This window comes from Camelus dromedarius, chromosome 15, assembly GCF_036321535.1.
Source record: "Camelus dromedarius isolate mCamDro1 chromosome 15, mCamDro1.pat, whole genome shotgun sequence".
Lineage (NCBI taxonomy): Eukaryota > Metazoa > Chordata > Mammalia > Artiodactyla > Camelidae > Camelus > Camelus dromedarius.
In genome coordinates this window covers 16,964,818-16,982,759 of record NC_087450.1, presented here as the reverse complement: position 1 = coordinate 16,982,759, position 17,942 = coordinate 16,964,818, and the positions used below count along the sequence as shown (strand labels likewise).

The 17,942-nt window shown below is 43.4% G+C and overlaps 1 protein-coding gene across 2 annotated transcripts in view; it reads right to left on the bottom strand.

Annotated features, from left to right (window-relative positions):
- Positions 1 to 17,942, bottom strand: part of SPRED2 (sprouty related EVH1 domain containing 2) — a 109,896-nt gene that overhangs the window by 43,619 nt on the left and 48,335 nt on the right. The window contains exon 1 of one of the 2 annotated variants that reach the window (XM_031467157.2): positions 6,971 to 7,379. The exons of the other annotated variant lie outside the window; for it this stretch is intronic. Within the exon in view, the coding sequence (XP_031323017.1) occupies positions 6,971 to 6,987 (17 nt within the window). The 5' untranslated portion in view covers positions 6,988 to 7,379. Of the gene's footprint in view, positions 1 to 6,970; positions 7,380 to 17,942 lie in introns of those variants that run through there. 2 annotated transcript variants of the gene reach the window in all.

Here is a 17,942-nt window from a genome sequence, read left to right as displayed (position 1 = left end):
CTCTCCCTTCTCTGCTGGGAACAGTCAGTTCTATGGGCTCTGGCTGGGTTTTGCCAGGAGTTTTCTACCTGGGTGTGGGATGGGGGAGAAAAAGGGCAATCAATCAAGGAGAAACTCTTAACCTCCTGATTTAGGTTTCCTTTTGGGTTCCTGGAATTTGGCACTACTGGATCTTGAATAGCTCAAAAGAGAGCCAGTGTGACAATCACACTTTAGGACGAACCAAAAGGAAAGCACTTATGTTACCCACGCTCACGAGGACTGGTTTAAATGCAATGTGACTATGGTTATCAGTACTGATGCTTTAGGAATTCCAAACAAGTGTTATTGGGGAAGTTGTTCTTTTCTTTTATGGCGGCAGTGACAGCTGGTGAGCAATTAGCAAGGGCAGGGACAAGGCAAGGATTGCAGGATTCTTGATGAGTTCTTGACTCCAAGGAGGGACAGGATTTGACCTACACGGCAATTTCCTGCCTGCCGCGCTATCACAAGACTGAGCCATCCGTGGGGTACACGTGCTTCCATGAAGTTTATTTCCTGCCATAAAGGAACTGGGCGGGAGGGAGAATGTAGAGGCCAATTAGCTACCGAGCTGGCTCATGGTTTAACACCATCTTCTTAAAGTGCTGTTTCATTTGTAGGAGAGTAGTCTAGTTTTTGTTTGTTCGTTTTTTAAGTGGAGGTACTGGGGGTTGAACCCAGGGCCTCATGCATGCTAAGCACACGCTCTACCCCTGAGCTATTACCCTCCCCCTGACCCCCAAGAGTATTCTAGTTTGAACTTCCAAGGAACACTAGAGCTAATTAGGGAGACTACTAACCATTTGATTTCAAGACTCATGATCGTCACAAACAATTGAGACCCTCGGAGACTAAGCTGCCGAATTTGGGCTTTCCTGGCTATCACCAACCGGCTCGTGCCAAGGAGCCCAACCAAGGTTCTGGTCACGCATCAGCGGTGGCTAAAGATCACTGCCTGAGGCAGGTCAACCAAGCAGCCAGGGCCAGCTTCTCCCACCAGAGAGCTTTACCAGCAAGGTGGCAGTCTGGGTGGCCAAACAGATACAATTACACTACCATGAAGCCATGCAGTCACTGCAGGCTGCCATCTGGTATCAGAAGAAAGGATAAAAGGGCTCCCGTCCTAATGTCTGATCGAGAGGAACTACCCACAGCCCAGATCATTCATCAGTGTGTTTCAGCCACTCCCCAGGACTAAGCTCACCTCTAGGAAAGTCATGATCCCTGAAGGAACCATAAATACACCATCCTGGACTGAAAATCACTACGTACCCAGCAATTTCCCATAGTAACTTTACCGAGCTCTTGTGTAAACTGGGAAGGCTAGACACGGGGGATGTGACATGGTGGCACTTTTTCTGGTGTGTTTGCATGAATGAATTAACCCTAACATTTATCGAAAGTCAACTACTATTTCAAAAGACAGTTCACTTCACACGTTCACTGAAGCATTATCAGAATAGCAAAGGGGTGGAAACTGCCTAAAGGTCCATCAGGGGACGATGGATAAAGAAAATACATTCAACGGATTATTTTTCAGCTTTAAAAATGAAAGAAACCCTGTCATATGCGACAACATGGATGAACTTTGAGGACATTATGCTAAGTGAAATAAGCCACTTACAAAAAGACAAATGCTTCGTGATTCCACTTTTAAATTATATCTAAAGTAGTCAAACTCATAGAAACAGAAAGTAGAATGGTGGCTGTGAAGAGCTGGGGTCAGGGGATATAGTTGTTTAATGAGTATAGAATTTCAGTTTCCCAAGATAAGAAGGTTCTAGAGATCTGTTGTACAATAATGGATGTATAGTTAACACCAATACACTGTACACTGAAAAATGGTTAAGACAGTAAATTTTATGTTGTGTGTTTTTGCCTCCCCCGCCCGAGTCAATTAATCTGAGAAATAAAAAGGGGCTGCTTGAAATAGGTATATTCAACAAAGACTCTAAATTCACAAATCTGAGGCTTTGGCTAAAAGAACATTTCTGTTATCTTTAAGAAGTAAACATTGCCACTATTTTAAAAAGCCCATGAAACTCTCCCCTAATTATAAAAATAGCATATGTCTGCTGTGCAAACTACATACATTATAACCACGCCTTAATCTAAGAAATATTCTTCTATACTTTGAGGAACAATGAAAAACCTGCAAGATCTCCTCAAGGTAACTATAAAAGGGAGGTCTTGTGTCTCCAATATGAATGTAAATGTTGCCTTAGCTCTGTTCTTGGGATAGAAGGCAAATATATGAAAAACACAAACATTTCCTTTGTAATTGGCTTTACTGAGACAAAAATAGCTTCTCTTACAAGATCATATGAAAGAACAGAAGAAAATTAAGCATAACAGACTCACCCCTAATTGTTAGCTCTTAACAAATTCCCCTAACCCTTAGCCAATTCTACTAGAACGCTTGCCACGTTTACAATATAAGCGGCAGAATCCCTAAAAATATTTTTTATGATTTAAAAAATCGCCTTTTCTCTCTTCTGTTCCAACCTCAGTTTTTAAGACTATTAAAAATACACACACACACAATTTTCTAACAGTTGCATTTCTTCAACACGGGGGCTAGCGAGATTTTTTAATATTTTTCAAAGCAGAGAAAAGGGGCTGCTTTATTTTTCTTTGGAATGAGCTCCTGCCAGATTTTGCACATTGCAGTTCCCTGGCGATGCGATGAGAACACATGCCCGCCCACAGACACTAATTTTGCTCTTCACCCTTCCCAAGCAGCCTCTGTGACACATGCTGTCTGCTTCGTTTGATGGAATTCAAGAGGCCCAGTCAAACAGCAGGCCCCACGGGGCCGGAGCAATGGCAGGCAACCCCTCTCTTCCAGGGGCTGGGGACAAGGAATAAGTGTTTAAAAGAAAACCACAAAAAAAGCCAAACCCAACTTGGACATCTCCAATCTGAAAACCTTTACAACTCTATGAATTAACAGTGAAAATGAAAAGTCATCTCTTGGGCTGAAATCTGGAAAGAGATAGTATCTTGCTGTGGTTCCTTGCACAGAGCTCTATGAAGATAAGGCAGCAGACGCCCTGAGCTGGGCTCAGAGTGTGCAGTCAGGAAGGCAGACCGTCATGCCAGCCAAAAGCCTTCGAAGAGGGCTGAGATCCCATCCCGGCTCTGAGGCATTTCCTTTCTGTTTGGTGATCATTTGTCGTGAAGAAGTGCTGCTGATTAAGAATCCAGCTGGGAATGGGCATGGCTTCCATAACTGTCCCTCGTCCAGCTCGTCCAGCCTAAGACAGTCTGGGCCTAGTTGCACATAGGCTGCCAGCAAACTTATACCTGGAAAAATGCTTAGGGCTAATAAGAGCCCAGGCTGGTTTGATAAGAAAATGGTCATTCACCCCGTTCGTCTGTCCTTAAGAGTCGGGTTGATGTCCTAAGGCTGCTCTGTTCTTATCTCTAGCTTTTCTGAGCCACACGGGAAAGTCGGTATTTCCAGATAACGATACAAGATGTATCTACACGTGCTATTAATCCCACCCACTCTGTAGGCAGAGTGGCCATAAACTCCGGATGTGGGGAGAACAGTGTCACAGCAGAACAGTGGGCAAAGGACAAAAATGAACAGGTCTAGCTCTTCCCCGGGGCTACAGCTCTCCCCGTGCATCCATAAATTATCCACCAAGTACAGCAGCAACAGACTGCGGACTCACTGAGCAGGTCTCTCTAAATACAAGTAAGTAAGTTTATTTTATCTTTTTATTGAAGTATAGCTGATTAACAACGTTGTACAAGTAAGTGTTTTTACTTTTTATTGAAGTATAGTCAGTTTACAATGTTAGTTTCAAGTGTACAGCAAAGTGATTCAGTTATGCATGCACACACATCATACGTATATTTTCAGTTTCTTTTCCATTGTGGCTCATTACAAGGAATTGAATATAGTTCCTGGGCTATACAGTAGGTCCTTGTTGATTATCTGTTTTATGTATAGTAACGTATATCTGTTACAAACTCCTAACCTATCCCCCCTGCTCCCCGGCTTTCCCTCCTGGTAACCACAGTTTTGTTTTTTATGTCCATGAGTCTATTTCTGAAGAAGTAAGTTTTTTTTTTTTTTAATGTTGATAGTAATTTTAAATGTTTACTGAATTCATCATAGCTTCGAGTAATTAGAATATAATTTTAATAGTTGCTAGAGAGGGGAGGGGTCTTCAAAAATCAAAGACTGGGAAAGACTGTCCTTGCTGTCTGCTCATCTGTTCCGCTAAAATATCCTGGATGCTCTAAGCTCTGAGGATTCAAACACCCTCCCTGACTGCCACTCCCCCTCAAGGAAGAAGGGGGTAAAAAAGACCCTTTGTTGGAGGCTGTTGGTCTACTTGGCTGAGAAAAGATGGCCACCAAAACTATCAAATGAATTTCTGCATCGGGCAGTTCTTTCTTGATTTCCATCCAAGAAAAGTCGGATTCTGAGGAACCAGAAGGGAATAGCCAACAGCTGCTTCTAGACAGAACAACAATTAGCAGCTCTGGATTACAAACTCCAGTTAATCCAGGAATGAAAGAAAACTGGGAGGAAGCTATCACCAGTAACGGTGGATGGATCCCCACTGAAGAGGGAAGGAAAGAAAGGTCGGGGCTGGGCCCGGAACACAGCAGTTTTAAATTTAACACCACTCAGCACAGAGCTCTGAACAGGGCAGCGTGTCTCTCAGTATCTATCGATTGCTTCCAAGTTGAATGATGGGAGACCCTCGGCACCAACCGTATTCCCTTTCCCTCAAAGGGGAAAGGAGGAATCTGAAAACTACATGGTCACTCTGGACTGATGGCTCATGGGGTTTAACGGTGAAGGGGCCACCACGAGCTGTAGCCACATCCCTCGGGGTGACTGTCACCCCCCCCCCCAATCTCGAAGAATCAATATGCCCTGGGGGTGAAATGTAACCAAAGCCAAAGCCGTCTACGCTGCCCTGAGATAGTGTGGACAGGACCTGAGTTAGTCTCAGCTCCAGCAATCACAGGACAGCAAGACACTTCCACAGACACAGAAAACGCCAATCAATCAAGAACTTTAGAAGAAATGTTTTTTACATGCCTGCCTATAGTATTTTCTGTAGGCCTCAAAGCAAAAATAAAAGATACCAAAACCTAAGATTTTGGCGAAACCAGAGTCAATTAGCTACTCTCCCTTTAATTCACATTACTAGGCCATTCTTTTCCTAATGACTTTGGACAAAGTGAGCCCTGTGGCATCTGCCAAAGCTTCAAGAGAGAACCCCCGTTGACTGGAAAATGGCAAAATTCAGGCTTGAGTTCAAGCTAACATTTGAAAGGAGCTTTTCTTCCATAACTTAAAAAAAATGTTAATGAGAAGGCACGAAAAGAACTCTCACTTTGAATCTGAAGCATTTTTTAATATCACCAAATGCTATTATTAAATATTCACTATATATGCATGTGTACACACACATATAAAAATAAGCAGTACAGATGTGGGCAGGAAAATTCTTAGCAAAACCCCCACATATTTCAAATACTGTTCTTCCTCATTATTGTCCCCGACCATAATTAGCATGTTACAGCATAACAGGTGGCTTTCATTTATAGAATGCAAAATTAATGAAATTTGGAGATGGTCCTGACTCCAAAAACAAATTGGCCATTCTAAAAAAAGCGTACCCCTTAATCTACAAAACAAACAGAAACAAACCAAACAAACTCACTTCATGCTGGCTCACCAGATCATCCGAATTTCTGAACATGTTTAAATAAGTAAACTGAATATATTTACTGATAGTTTCAAATACACATACCTCAAGGAAGACAAGTCATTTTGATGGTTTTTTACAAGAAAGGGGAAGAGGAAAAAAGACCGCCTACTTCTCCAGCTTGGTAACCTCAGATCTGTTTAATGCTCTCCGAGTGATAACAGAATTTACCACCCCAGGCAGGGCTGCTTCACCAATGCTCGATCTTAGGCAAATTTGCGGGCAGTTATGATACAGGTCCTGACCCAGCCATGCTGGACAGACAGACCAGAAAAGCATAAATAGTGCTGCTATAAACTAACTATAGCATCTGTCCCTAACAAGCAGGACACAGAAAGTATTTTTAAAAAAATATGAGGAGACACTGAATGGACTGTCAACACACAGAGGAATGTTGAATACACTCAAATAAACAAGATATGTGCCTTAACTAGTCAGGCATTGTTTAAATTTAGTGATTGCAGAGAGGGTCAGACGGGCAACACAGCCTCCCAATTATGCAGAACAATCCTTCAGATCATGTGAAAGCTATAATTAAATGCTGTTACCAAAGCTCCACCACCCTTTCTCCCACCTAGAAAAAGTTAATGGATGGATTCAGTAGGAGCACATCATGATTTGCAAAAGAATATTCACTTAGTAGGGGAACAGAGCTTTCTGGCATTAAGTCTTCCATCTTGAGGGGGTGGGAAAAAGCACAATACTGGGGGGGGGGAATCCAACATAATAAGTCCAACAGTTATCATCAGACCACCTCCTTGGTTCATTTCTGCTTATTTATTTTTGTTTTTTGGTTTTTTTGTTTTTTTGTTTTTAAAGATTTCAGCTACCCCACTCCCTCTCAAAAGGTATACCACCTCTGCAAGCTGTTTCCTAGGCAGCATCTTTTAAACTCCGGGCTTAGTGAAAAGGGATGGGTTCACACCATCTCTCTCTGAATATCCTAAGGAGAAATTTGTTTTCAGAAAGGGGGGATGAGTGGACAAGAGCTCTGTGTCCATCAAAAGACCAGTAGTTACATATCTGCCCTTGCACGTGGGTGCGAGCACACCCCCCCAACACACACACAAACACACACACTTCAGTTCTTTACAGTTAGAATAATGTTTTCCCCTCCCTTAAAAAATGTTAAAAGCAAACACCGGAAAGGCTAGGCAGAAGAGAAGAACCACAAGAAAATAAAGTTCAAGTAAACAGTAAGCACATACCTGGCGGGCGATGCCATTTCCTCTACATTGTGGGGCCCAACTGCTGGGTATTAGCATTATTGCTACTGTAGAGCTTCCGATAAAAATGGATCGGCTCCTGCGGACCTGAGAACCAGCTGGCTGCTTGAGAAGTGGTTTCCCCCATATATGATTCAGTCTCCTTGACAAATATACTGCATCGCACTGGATGAGTCATCCGAGGGTTAGTCCGCATTTTATAGGCCTGTTGTGTCATTACTCACATTCAACATCCTGCTTCTCAAAAGTGGAAGCTGGAAGCCTGACAGCTGACAGATGCTTTTTCCAATTAAAATATTGTTTGAAAAAGATTCCTGTAAGTTACGATGATCAATCATTGATGATGCCGTGAAATGCCCAGGGAGCAAACAGCACAGCTCTCCACCCGAGATTACAGCCTGTGGAACCACAAGTGCAAATTGTTTACCCGCCCCTGTCCCCAAATAATTCTGTTCAGAGCTGAAAGCACGGACCCCCCCCCCCCCCGCCCCCAACTTCTTTCAAGCCATCAGTGACATTAGCACAGGTATGTTGATTCTTATGCTGTAAGGTTATCTAAGTTGCAGGAGCTTTGTAAAAACAAACAAAAACACACATCAAATTTTTGTCCCTTCTGTAAATCAACTATACTTCAACAAAATAAAACGTTAAAAAAAAAAAGTGTCCTTGGATTTCTTCTGTTAGGTGGGAAAGTGGCATTGTGTTTCTAAAATGTCTACTTTTAAGAAAAAGTATGTTAGGGATGAACTGCTGTAATATCTGGCATTTGTTATGAAAGACGTTAGCCCAAAAAAGGGAGAAGGTAAAGAAACGTGACAAAATCTTGATAATTGTTCCATCTGTGTGGTATTTGGGAACCAGCTCCGTTATTTTCTCTTCTTTTGAGTATTTTGGATCATTTTCATAACAAAATGTTTTTCAAAACTCAATCTTTTTTCAGTCCCTATGGTCTTACTGAACTCACAACAAAGCACCTTTCTAGTTAGGGATGAACCTACCATCCGTGTGAATGGGGGTGTCATTCACACAGGGCCACCAAGTGGCCCCGTAGCAGGTGTGATGCGTGTGTCCTGAGGCCGCCGTGAGGGCTGCCTCCACCCGCCGAACCCCCTGAAGGCCTGGTGCCCTTTCCTCCCAAGAGTAGGAGATTTCTTTGAGGACATAAGCCCCGGCTTCATTCGTGAGCTCAGTGTTGACATTACGAGGGAGAGGTGACTCTCTCCAGCTTCCTTATATGGTCTGGGAGAGGCTCCATGAGAGATTATGTAAGTCACATCCACAGTCCTCTCACACTGCAGACCTCTCTGGAAGGTGGTACAGCGTTTGTGCGACTCACTTTCTGCTCGAATTGGGTTATTTAAACCATCTGAAGGAGGGAGAGAGCTTTGATTTCACGGCCAGGAAAATATCCAGTGATGGGAGCTCCAACGTAGGTTAAATGGAATCACTGCTGAAGCTAGATGTTGTTGAAAAAATCATCTGTGTTTGTATTTTCTCAAAGTGTGACAAGTCACCACAGGACACTGGAAATACAGAGGTCCTACAAAAGCCCACGGCCTCTGGGACTGCTCTCTTTAGGGCTGAAACCAAAGGAAAGGAGGAAGTTGGCTCCCACCTCAGCCAACAGCCAACCCAGTCCTCAAAGGACTCAGCCCAAGAGAGCTGCAAACAGTTGTGATGGTCCGCACACCACTGCCCGTGAGCTGAAACTGAAGCCTCCCTTGGTTTTGACAGCTTCTTTCCCTGATCAGACTGCAAGCTACAGGCTTATCAAAATGTCCCCTCAAAATTTAAAAACAGCCTTTCATACACTTGCAAAGTATAATTTACCTTAACACAACAGGTAGAAATGGGGGAATTAAACTTCTAGCCTAATCTGAGTTTCTGTGAGTACTGAAGAAATAAATCCAGAGCCCATTAAAGACTTTTATAGCTCAGATTTCACAAACTGAAAATACAAGAGTAACAGCAATGATACACACACACAGAAGGAATGAGAATAAGGCAAATACAATAAAATGTTAACAAGTGGGGAACTGGGTACAGAGCAGTCCTTCATACTATGCTTGAAACTTTTCTATAAGTATGAAATGTTTCAAAATAAAGTTAAACACACAAACACAAGGAAATACATCACCCTCATTATCAAAAAAAAAAGTTCATAGATTTAATTAACCACCATAGTTTTGCTGCTGCCACCCTCACCCACTTAAGAAAAATTCTTAGACCATTAGGAAATTTACCAAAATGTAAACATTAGGAAATGCCTCTGGGTTAGGGTTTCTCAAAGAGGGTTCCTTGCAAACAATTTTATAAGAGGCTCCAAAAATAAAACAAGAATCCCAAATAAACATTTTGGGAAAACAACATACTACATCCTCAAGAATACTGTTTAAGTTTGTTTAGTCTTGCATTTCACAAATTGATTTGAGCACAGGAACTCCTCCCTCAACCACCTGCATCCCTTCGAGCTGAAGAAGGCACCCTGGGACACACTGCGGTAAGGAATGGGATATGGGGCACTTTTTTTTTTCTGACCTTTTCCTCTTTCAAGGTTTCTTCAGAACACACTTCACTTACTATAACAGAAAACATCCAAACTTGGTTTCTGCCATCTTTAACAGACACTTCTGTTTCATTTGGTTGACTTGCTTGCGGATAGCCACCGGCATCTCCCCTGACCACACTCCAGAGGCCCAGGCCACCATGAGTGACCCTGCACCTGAGCACAGCAGGTGACAGCTCACACTGGTGTCGGGGTCTCTGTCCAGAGGCGGCAGGCCCTTGGGGGAGGCCAGCCCGAGGAGCTGCCGAGGCCCGGGTCCCCTTCGCCGTTCTCGGAGGACAGGCTCTTGGATCCTGAGAACCAGCCTGGATGCATGCCTTTGGCCTCTGAGCTCCCCAGGCCTTTGTACGCTCACCTCTGAGCACAGATCCTTGGGTATATTAAGCAGAGCCAGCTGGGAAGCACAGCAGAACATGGCTTCCGATTTCCTCTAACTTGCTAATGGATTCTGTAAAAAAAATTTTTTTTGTCATGTACAATTGTAAATAATGCTGCTGTTAATAGCGGGGTGTATGTATCTTTTTGAATTAATTCTTAGTTTGTGGTTGGCTTTATTCCTTTAATAACTATGTAAAAAGCTAAAGCTCTAAATGTTCTTAGAAACAATGAACAGCACATGTATGTAAATTTAAAAAATACGTGCAATATATTGTGTATATGTATTTACATGCAATATACTGTATATGTGCTGTCAAACTGTAAATTCTACCTAATAAAATTGAAAAATGAAAAAAAAAATTTTTGCCATGTACTAATTTATATAAGAGTTTTAAGGCAATTATCTGTATGTACTGGGAGGGGTGGGCCGTGGTTAAAGTTTAAATACTGGTTAATGTCAAAATCTATAAGCATATGTGGATATCAATGATGTAGGTACCGTAGGCCGTGCAGCGCAGTGGTAAAAAGCTTGAGCCTGGAGTCAAGCTGTCTTGGTTCAAAATCCAGCCTGGCCCTTACTTACGTTATGGACCTTCTCTAAGCCTCTGCTTCTTTGTCTGTAAAATGGGCACAATACTATTAATAACCTCATAGAACTGTTCTGAATGGGATAAACGTGATCATTCACAACAAGTACTTAGCACAGGGCCCGGCCACATACTGAGCACTCGTTAATTTATACAGACAATAACGGTGAGGATGTTGGCAAGTTTTTATAGACGGTTGGGGTGGGCACACATAGCTGGCTACCACACGGGTCTGTTTACCTATCGTCTGTGGCTGCTTTACAGCTACGAATGTGGCCTTGAGCAGTTGTGACAGAAACCACATGGTCCCCAAAGCAGAAAACATTTACTATCCAGAAAAAGTTTGTTGACCCCTGGTGATCAACATTTGTGTGGATAAAGAACCAGATCTTTTCCCTACGGAAGTGTTGGTTGTTGTTCCCTTATTCTGCTTAACATCTTAATTTAGAATCAGATACACGAGCATTATTTATGGTGATTTGGTCCACGTGAGCTGTAGCTCATGCCTTCCTCACAAAGACACATACCACAGTGCTCCGTCTCATGGCTGGTGGGGAAACCGGCGGAGCCCGAGGTCCGCCTCCCCTCCTTCCTGACCTCCCCTATTTCAGAGTCCAGTGACCCCAGCTGATGTGAGTCCACAGCTGTAATTCCCCTCCCCCAAGCCACATCTGTGCATTATGTCGAAACCACATGTGTCCCCAGAGCCTCAAGCCAGAGGTGAAAGATGATCTGGAAGAGGCATTCAGGAAACTGAGCGAACAGAAATGAAGGATGCTTTCAACAGGGCTGGACAGCCATGGGCAGGATTCATACAGCATGAGGGCCCTTCAGGAATGAGGGCTGCTGTCACACTGCCCCTGCCAGCCCAGAGCTCAGGCAGGAGACTGAAGGCCAAGCCAGAAAAATGAAGAACATGCCTCAAATGCAGGTCCCAGGACGCATCCCTGCATCCAATAGTGCTGCCTATTTTCTTTGGCAGGAAAGCTTGTTTATTTGGGGAAGATAAACCCTCAGTACTAATGGATAATGCAGGTGAAGGGACTCCAGGGACTGGTCTCTGGGAGAGGAAATTTGAACAAAAGAAACCATTCTAACTGCCTTTCAGTTAGTTCTCTTATTTAAAAAAAAGAAAGCCTTAGCCAGCTGTTCGCACAGAGATGAAATCTGGGGTGTACTCAGACACACAGTCTTTCTGGTGGTCACTTGCCTTCCTGGCAAATATCAACATCTTTGCAAAGTCAATTCAATAGAAAACCACCTGTGTTAAGTACCAAAGTGGGGCTGGGCTGGTCCAGGAAGAGGGAGGCAGATGATTTCTGTTGCTACCTACTGAGAGGAGGATTTCAGAGACGGCATGCTGGGTGACACATCTCACTTGAACCCAAGTCAGTTTTCAGCTGTGTTCCTTAAAGTGTAACTGTCTAGCACAGGGGTAAAATAAGGCTCTCTCCAAAGCTCCTGGTTAACCTGGGGATGTTCCGCTTGGCCAGAGCCAGAAGACCTGCGATGATTAAATGCATACAAGTTATTATGCTAAGCAGATTTTTTTTTTATTAAGAGACCCTATGATGTGAGGACCTTTCAGAGCTGGGCTTATAGATTCAGCCAGGTTTCTTTAGGGAAAGGCAATAGAAACTCACGTTCACCCGGTGCCCATTTGGTGTGGGGTGCTCTGTATGGTTATATCAATGAATCCACAAATTTTGTTCCTGGCCTGTGTGGAGGAAAACGGCGTATGTGTGTGGGGGGAGGTGGGTGGGTGATGAATGACTAGGTCGATTTAGTCTAGAGAGTCTAAATTTTTCCAGCACAGGATGTTACACAAATAAGACTGATAAAAGAGGAAGAAGGAAATCTGAAATATATCAGAAATAGAAGGAATCTGAAATACATCAGAAATATGGGGACACCACCCTGGGAAATTATGGAAGAGGCCATGGGGCAGGTTAGCAAGAAAAAGATCAAAGTGGTCAGGGTTCTGGGTCTATGGCTGAGCTTTGGGCCAGGCATCCATCAGAAGATCACTCTGCCCTTCCAGCCTGCAGAGCAAACAGGACAACAGGGCCTGGCCTCAGAGACACCCGGGCTGCAGAGAGAAACCAAACCTACATCCTAGTGGTTCAAGGGATGAGGCTGCCTCAAGACCTAAATCTGTCTTCTGTAAAGACAGATATGTATATGGGGTGCTTAAGGGGTGACTATTTAGTGTTATTAACATCTGTCAGGCTGAACAGTGCAGTCTGTTGCTTGAAATCTGCTTAAGGTTGGATGGCTTATTCCTCTCAGTGCACTCGTATCGTCAGGACCACTGCACAGACTGAGTGCAGTTCTGCCATCAGCCCAGTTCAGCTCACTCTTATTTCTCTAACTTCAGGCCAGAATTAGACCCAAAGCTGCTCAAAGGCTGTATAATTCCAGGGATGGTCTTCAGAAGAGGAATTTACCATTCACCTTGATTGACGTCGGTCACAGAAAACTTATCCAAGACAATGGCAGCCACCTCTGTCAGACGGCTGTACAGATATTCAGCTGTGGAAATGGAAATCTCTTCTGAGAACTTCCAGCAATACTCTTGAATCATTCACTTACGTATAGAGCACATGTTATAGGAGTCAGAAATTCTGCAAATTCATTCTGTTGCGAGGCAGCAGCTTGGGCCTGGCTCCGCCACTAGTTATATGACCGTGGGCTGCAGGGTTGCGTATCTTCTTTGTGTCTCGATTTCTTTGTCTAGTAAACAGAGGGCTTCAACTAGTTCAGTCCCTGAAGCTCCAAAATGGTACGAAGAATGGATCGGTAACAGCTAAGTGAGAAAACTGCCTAGTAATGCCAGCAGAAGAGAGGGAGGAGCGGGAAGGAAGCTGGGCAATGCTGGTGGACCAAGACCAAGGGACTGGGGGCAAAGCTACGTTGCTGACCCTGGATCTAAGAAGCCAGCTTAAACTAATCCACCAGTTTAAAAGGAAAGGAATCTCACCCCAAAGCTAGAGCTGACTTTTCCTTACAAACAACATCAGTCAACATTAGCCACAGCTGTATCAGAGGCCTTACGACCTCACAGGACTTGTAATCCCAGACAAAGACTGGGAAATTTGGAAACAGTCTGGCCCATCCATCCTGTTCTCCATCTTCACAGCTGTCAGTAACACAATGACAGCATTTTGTTAGGACTTGCATGTTACCTTTTTGCCATTGGACTTGAGATTCTAAGAGAAGGGTTTTTCTTTCCTTTACTTTTGCTGCTCAGCGTCTGGCAAATGGTAAACCCTTAAGAGATCGAGTTTCTTTCATTCGTTCAACAGACACATTAATTTTCACTGGCTTACATAAAGGTGGAGATGAAGATTCTAGGAAGGTAAGAAATGACAGAAAGGTGGTAGCAAATTCTGGTAATGTGTATTTTTTCTTCATGACAAAATTGTTAGGTTCACTGTAGAGCATTCAGGAAATGCAAAGAAAAACATTCACCTGAAATGACATCTAGCTGGTAGATTTTATGAGCATTACACACGTTTATAGTTATGTGAAGCATGTTTGCTAACCTAATGTATGCTTTGCCAGTATCTGAATCCTATTAAAAAATAATTGGGAAATACTTCCCTATTTTTCTATTTATTCATTTCTGATAAAAACAAAAGACATTGCATGCAAGACTTAGCCAGATTTTTTCTTCCCTGTGTTAGTTTAGCACCTCAGAAGGGCAAATAAATAATTTATGGGTTGAACACCTTATGAGCCTTAGATATTAACTAAAAACCAGAAGAGCAGCCTGGAATTCTAAAATGAACCTTAAGAGATACCTAGTTCTACATCCACCACATTTGACAGATGAGGAGACTGAGGCCAGCGGCCAAATTTCTTGTTCAAATTTAGTTGTAGCAGCCAGAACTGGGCCTGAAACTTCTAAGTCCGTTGTTCCTTACTGAGAATTACCTACCCAGTTAAAACCAAAAGCATCCCTAAATCCTGCCACACTGTTAGCTTTTGGATTCTGAAAAGCAATCAGAGATGATTCCAAAAGAAGAAAAGTAGATGGTGTCCAGAATATTTGCCTGCACTAGAATTCTCAGGCAACAGGTTAAATGAATCGTCAGAAAGGTAGAGTTACTCAATATTCTGAAAAGTGTTTCTGACTTTGCCATCAACATCTCAGTTCTACCAGAAATTTAAAAAATTGGCTGGTGAACCTGAGTTAGGGCTCGCTGGTCAACACCTTGCAAACTACCAGATAAGGCTTACATATCTCTGGCCCCAGCTGCTTCCCCACGGTCACCTGCGTCCCACATAGGAGGGCACAGATGGTGAGCATACAACTTGCTTCGAGTAGCCCCTTTTCTCAGGAGCCCCCCAAGAGTGGTCACAATAAAACCTGCTGGAAGAGGTGAGGAAAGAATTCAAAGGAAGACAAAACAAAAGACTTCAAAGTCTCTCACCAGCAAAGAACCTTGGGCTGGGTGATAGTTAAGGTGAGTGCCTTACAGGGAAGCCTCATATATTCACAGTTAACCTTCCAAATTCAACACCATCCACTCAGCAAGAGAACAGAAGCAAGGGTCTGAGTACATTTAAAGAGGGAGGAGGCTCTTGCTCTGGATGAATGCATCCCCTGCAACTGGCTGAGACTTGGGGACCCAGGGACCACGTGCCTCTCCTGGTCCACTGCCACCCTTGACGTGACTCTTGCATTTAAAGATGGAGTACATACTCAACTTCCAGCATGAACTCTTAAATGCTAGCCAAGCACCTCATTTCTTCCTCTGTCATAAAAAAAATAGCCCTTCTTCACAAGCCTGGAGGGAGGAGGTGAGAAATTGTATGCTGGATTCCTATAGAATTATCAAGGGTAATTATGACCACATATGGTTTTCATTGTGTATTCAGCTCTATTCAAAAGAGGAAGAGACCTGTGGGAGACACACCATGTCCCTGATTGAATCACAACCTGACCGGTACCCACTCCTAGAACAGAACTCCCTGTAGTACCTGTCGAAGGAAGAGCAGGCATGCAGGGGGGCTTACGCACACTCTTCACTTAGTTGCCACTTAAAAGGACAGCCTTCAAGTTTTACTACAATAAGCATCAGACGGCTTGCAAACTACCAGTGAAGGCGAATGGACGATGAATGTGGGTCCCCCTGTTTTATAGACGAAAAACCAAAAAGTAAGACCCAAATGCACAAACTGGAATAAAATATAAAGGTACATTTGTGGCAGAGCCAAGAAGAGGTCCTGAGTGTCCTCGAACTTCATCTTTCAGGATCCTTTTAAACAAGGCTCGCGCCTGTGTGTTCTTTGTTTGAAGTCTCCTCAAAGATTCTCTCTGCCCCTTTCTCCACTCAAGAGGAGAAACTCACTTGTTTGTTTCCTCTGAGCCCAGAAGAACTGCTCTTGGTCCTGAGAATACGCCAGATGCGAAGAGCAAGTCTTAAACATTAGAACATTCCAAACTACCAGGGTGGGACCAGAGCAGCTCAGAGGGATTTTTGCTACCACTCAATAGAAGCTGGAAATAAATACAAACACAGAGACAATATGGTCCACAGGATGCCAATGGATAAGCAAAAGATTGCACAGAGGGACTAGAATGGAAAAGGAAGCCGTGCCCGCCCTCTGCAGCTCCTCCCGCCATGCCTCCTCCTCAGAAGACAGCAGCTAACTAACTGTGCAGAACACAGGCAGCCCACCTTCCCTGTCCCCTAGGGGCTCACTTTGGATCTGGTCAGCTCAGTTTATATTTTAGGATGAGGAAGAGGGAAAGCCCAGGGGCTTTATATTTATATATTTATTTATAATCTAAGATTATAAGTATTTATAATATTTATACTCTATTGCTGAGTAGTAGAGTTATAAATATATTTATAATCTACTGCTGAGCAGGGCATCACGGGAAAAACATGGCACACGTTCCGTGGGCTGGTCATAGCCTCACTGGTCCATTTCAAAGCAGACCTGGAGTGTTTAAGTGCAGGGTAACAGCGTAACACAGGATTAGCTGGGGCACAGCAAATAATCAATTTGTCTGTAAGTAAAGATATATTTATCCCTTTTAATTTAGTTAATTGTTCTGCGCAGGTAACACATTCATAAATCAAAATGTGAAAAAGGCACACTCCTACCACATCTCATCTGCCCTGCTTCTTCTCCCACCCAACAAGCCAGCAGTGAGCATCTTTTTAAATGCAGCTGTGCATCCCATGAGGTGGTATGTCTAGAATTACCTTAAAAATGCTCATGCAAAAGAAAAGTGAGGATGGATGACATGTCTGTCAGAATCATGGTAAGATACGTCTTAGGTACATGGTTTTCGCTCGTTTATTTTGTTTTTGCTATTTTCTCTATTTTTCATGTATTTGAAATTTTCCATAATTTTTTAAAGATAAAATGTCTATGAAATTAAAAAAAAAAGTTGTATATCCTTCCAGGGTTTATGCAAATATATCTCTCCTCACTCCTTCTCAAAAAAAGGTAGCACCTCATTCACATGTTCTGGACGTTGCTTTTAATCCCTTGTGGATCTTTGCATGTGGGAACAAAGATGACTAATTCATTCCCTTCTTACATCTGTACAATATCCAACTATAAGGATGTTCCATGATTGATTTAACCAGTCCCTTATTAAATGAACATATAGGCTTTTCTGAATTTTTTGCTATTGAAACAATCCTGGGATGAACTAATTTATATATTAGAGTTGCCTTTATACATTAAGATGCTTACCTACTGCTCTGTAACTCCCCGACCGTGACACAGAGAAAGAAAACCCAGCAACTGAAAATCCATCTGAAAGCAAAACAGAGCCCCTCTAAAGCAAAAAGATGATTGTGGAAGTATATAAAATGACACTTTGACTTGGTGTGATACATGTGGAGGAGGCACTCCATCGATATTTGTAGAAGGAACGAGGCAGGGTTCAATCATTTAGGTTGCCCATTCTCCACTCCCCGTCTTCTGCTCACCCCCCCAGAGCCTCACCCTCCATTCATCCTAGGGGTCATCCAGACATCTGTCCCTTTAAGAAATTCTTACAGCATTATGGCTTATAGATACTGTCAAAGCAATGACTGTGAGGCTTCTGGTGCTACATCAGAGGGCAGAAAGTAACCTTTCTCAGTCCCTGGTCATCATCTGAACCCAAACTCAGAGGTCCAGCTGTGTGAACCACACAGAGCCATGTGCATCCCTAGGGAAGCAGCGCTGAGCTGTAGGCTGCTCCCCACGTCAGAGCCCAAGTCCCAGGTGAACCCCCAGAAGTAAACAGCAAAACAGGACTCCTCAGCCGAGCCCAACGAGGGCCCAGGAGGCAGATCTTGCCCTTCCCGGCCACTGCCTCCAGCACAGGAGCAGGAAATTCTAAGCTGTCCACGGAGCTGACTCATAATTCTCTTTTCACAAGCATCCTGAAGGTTCTATTCTAAGTTTA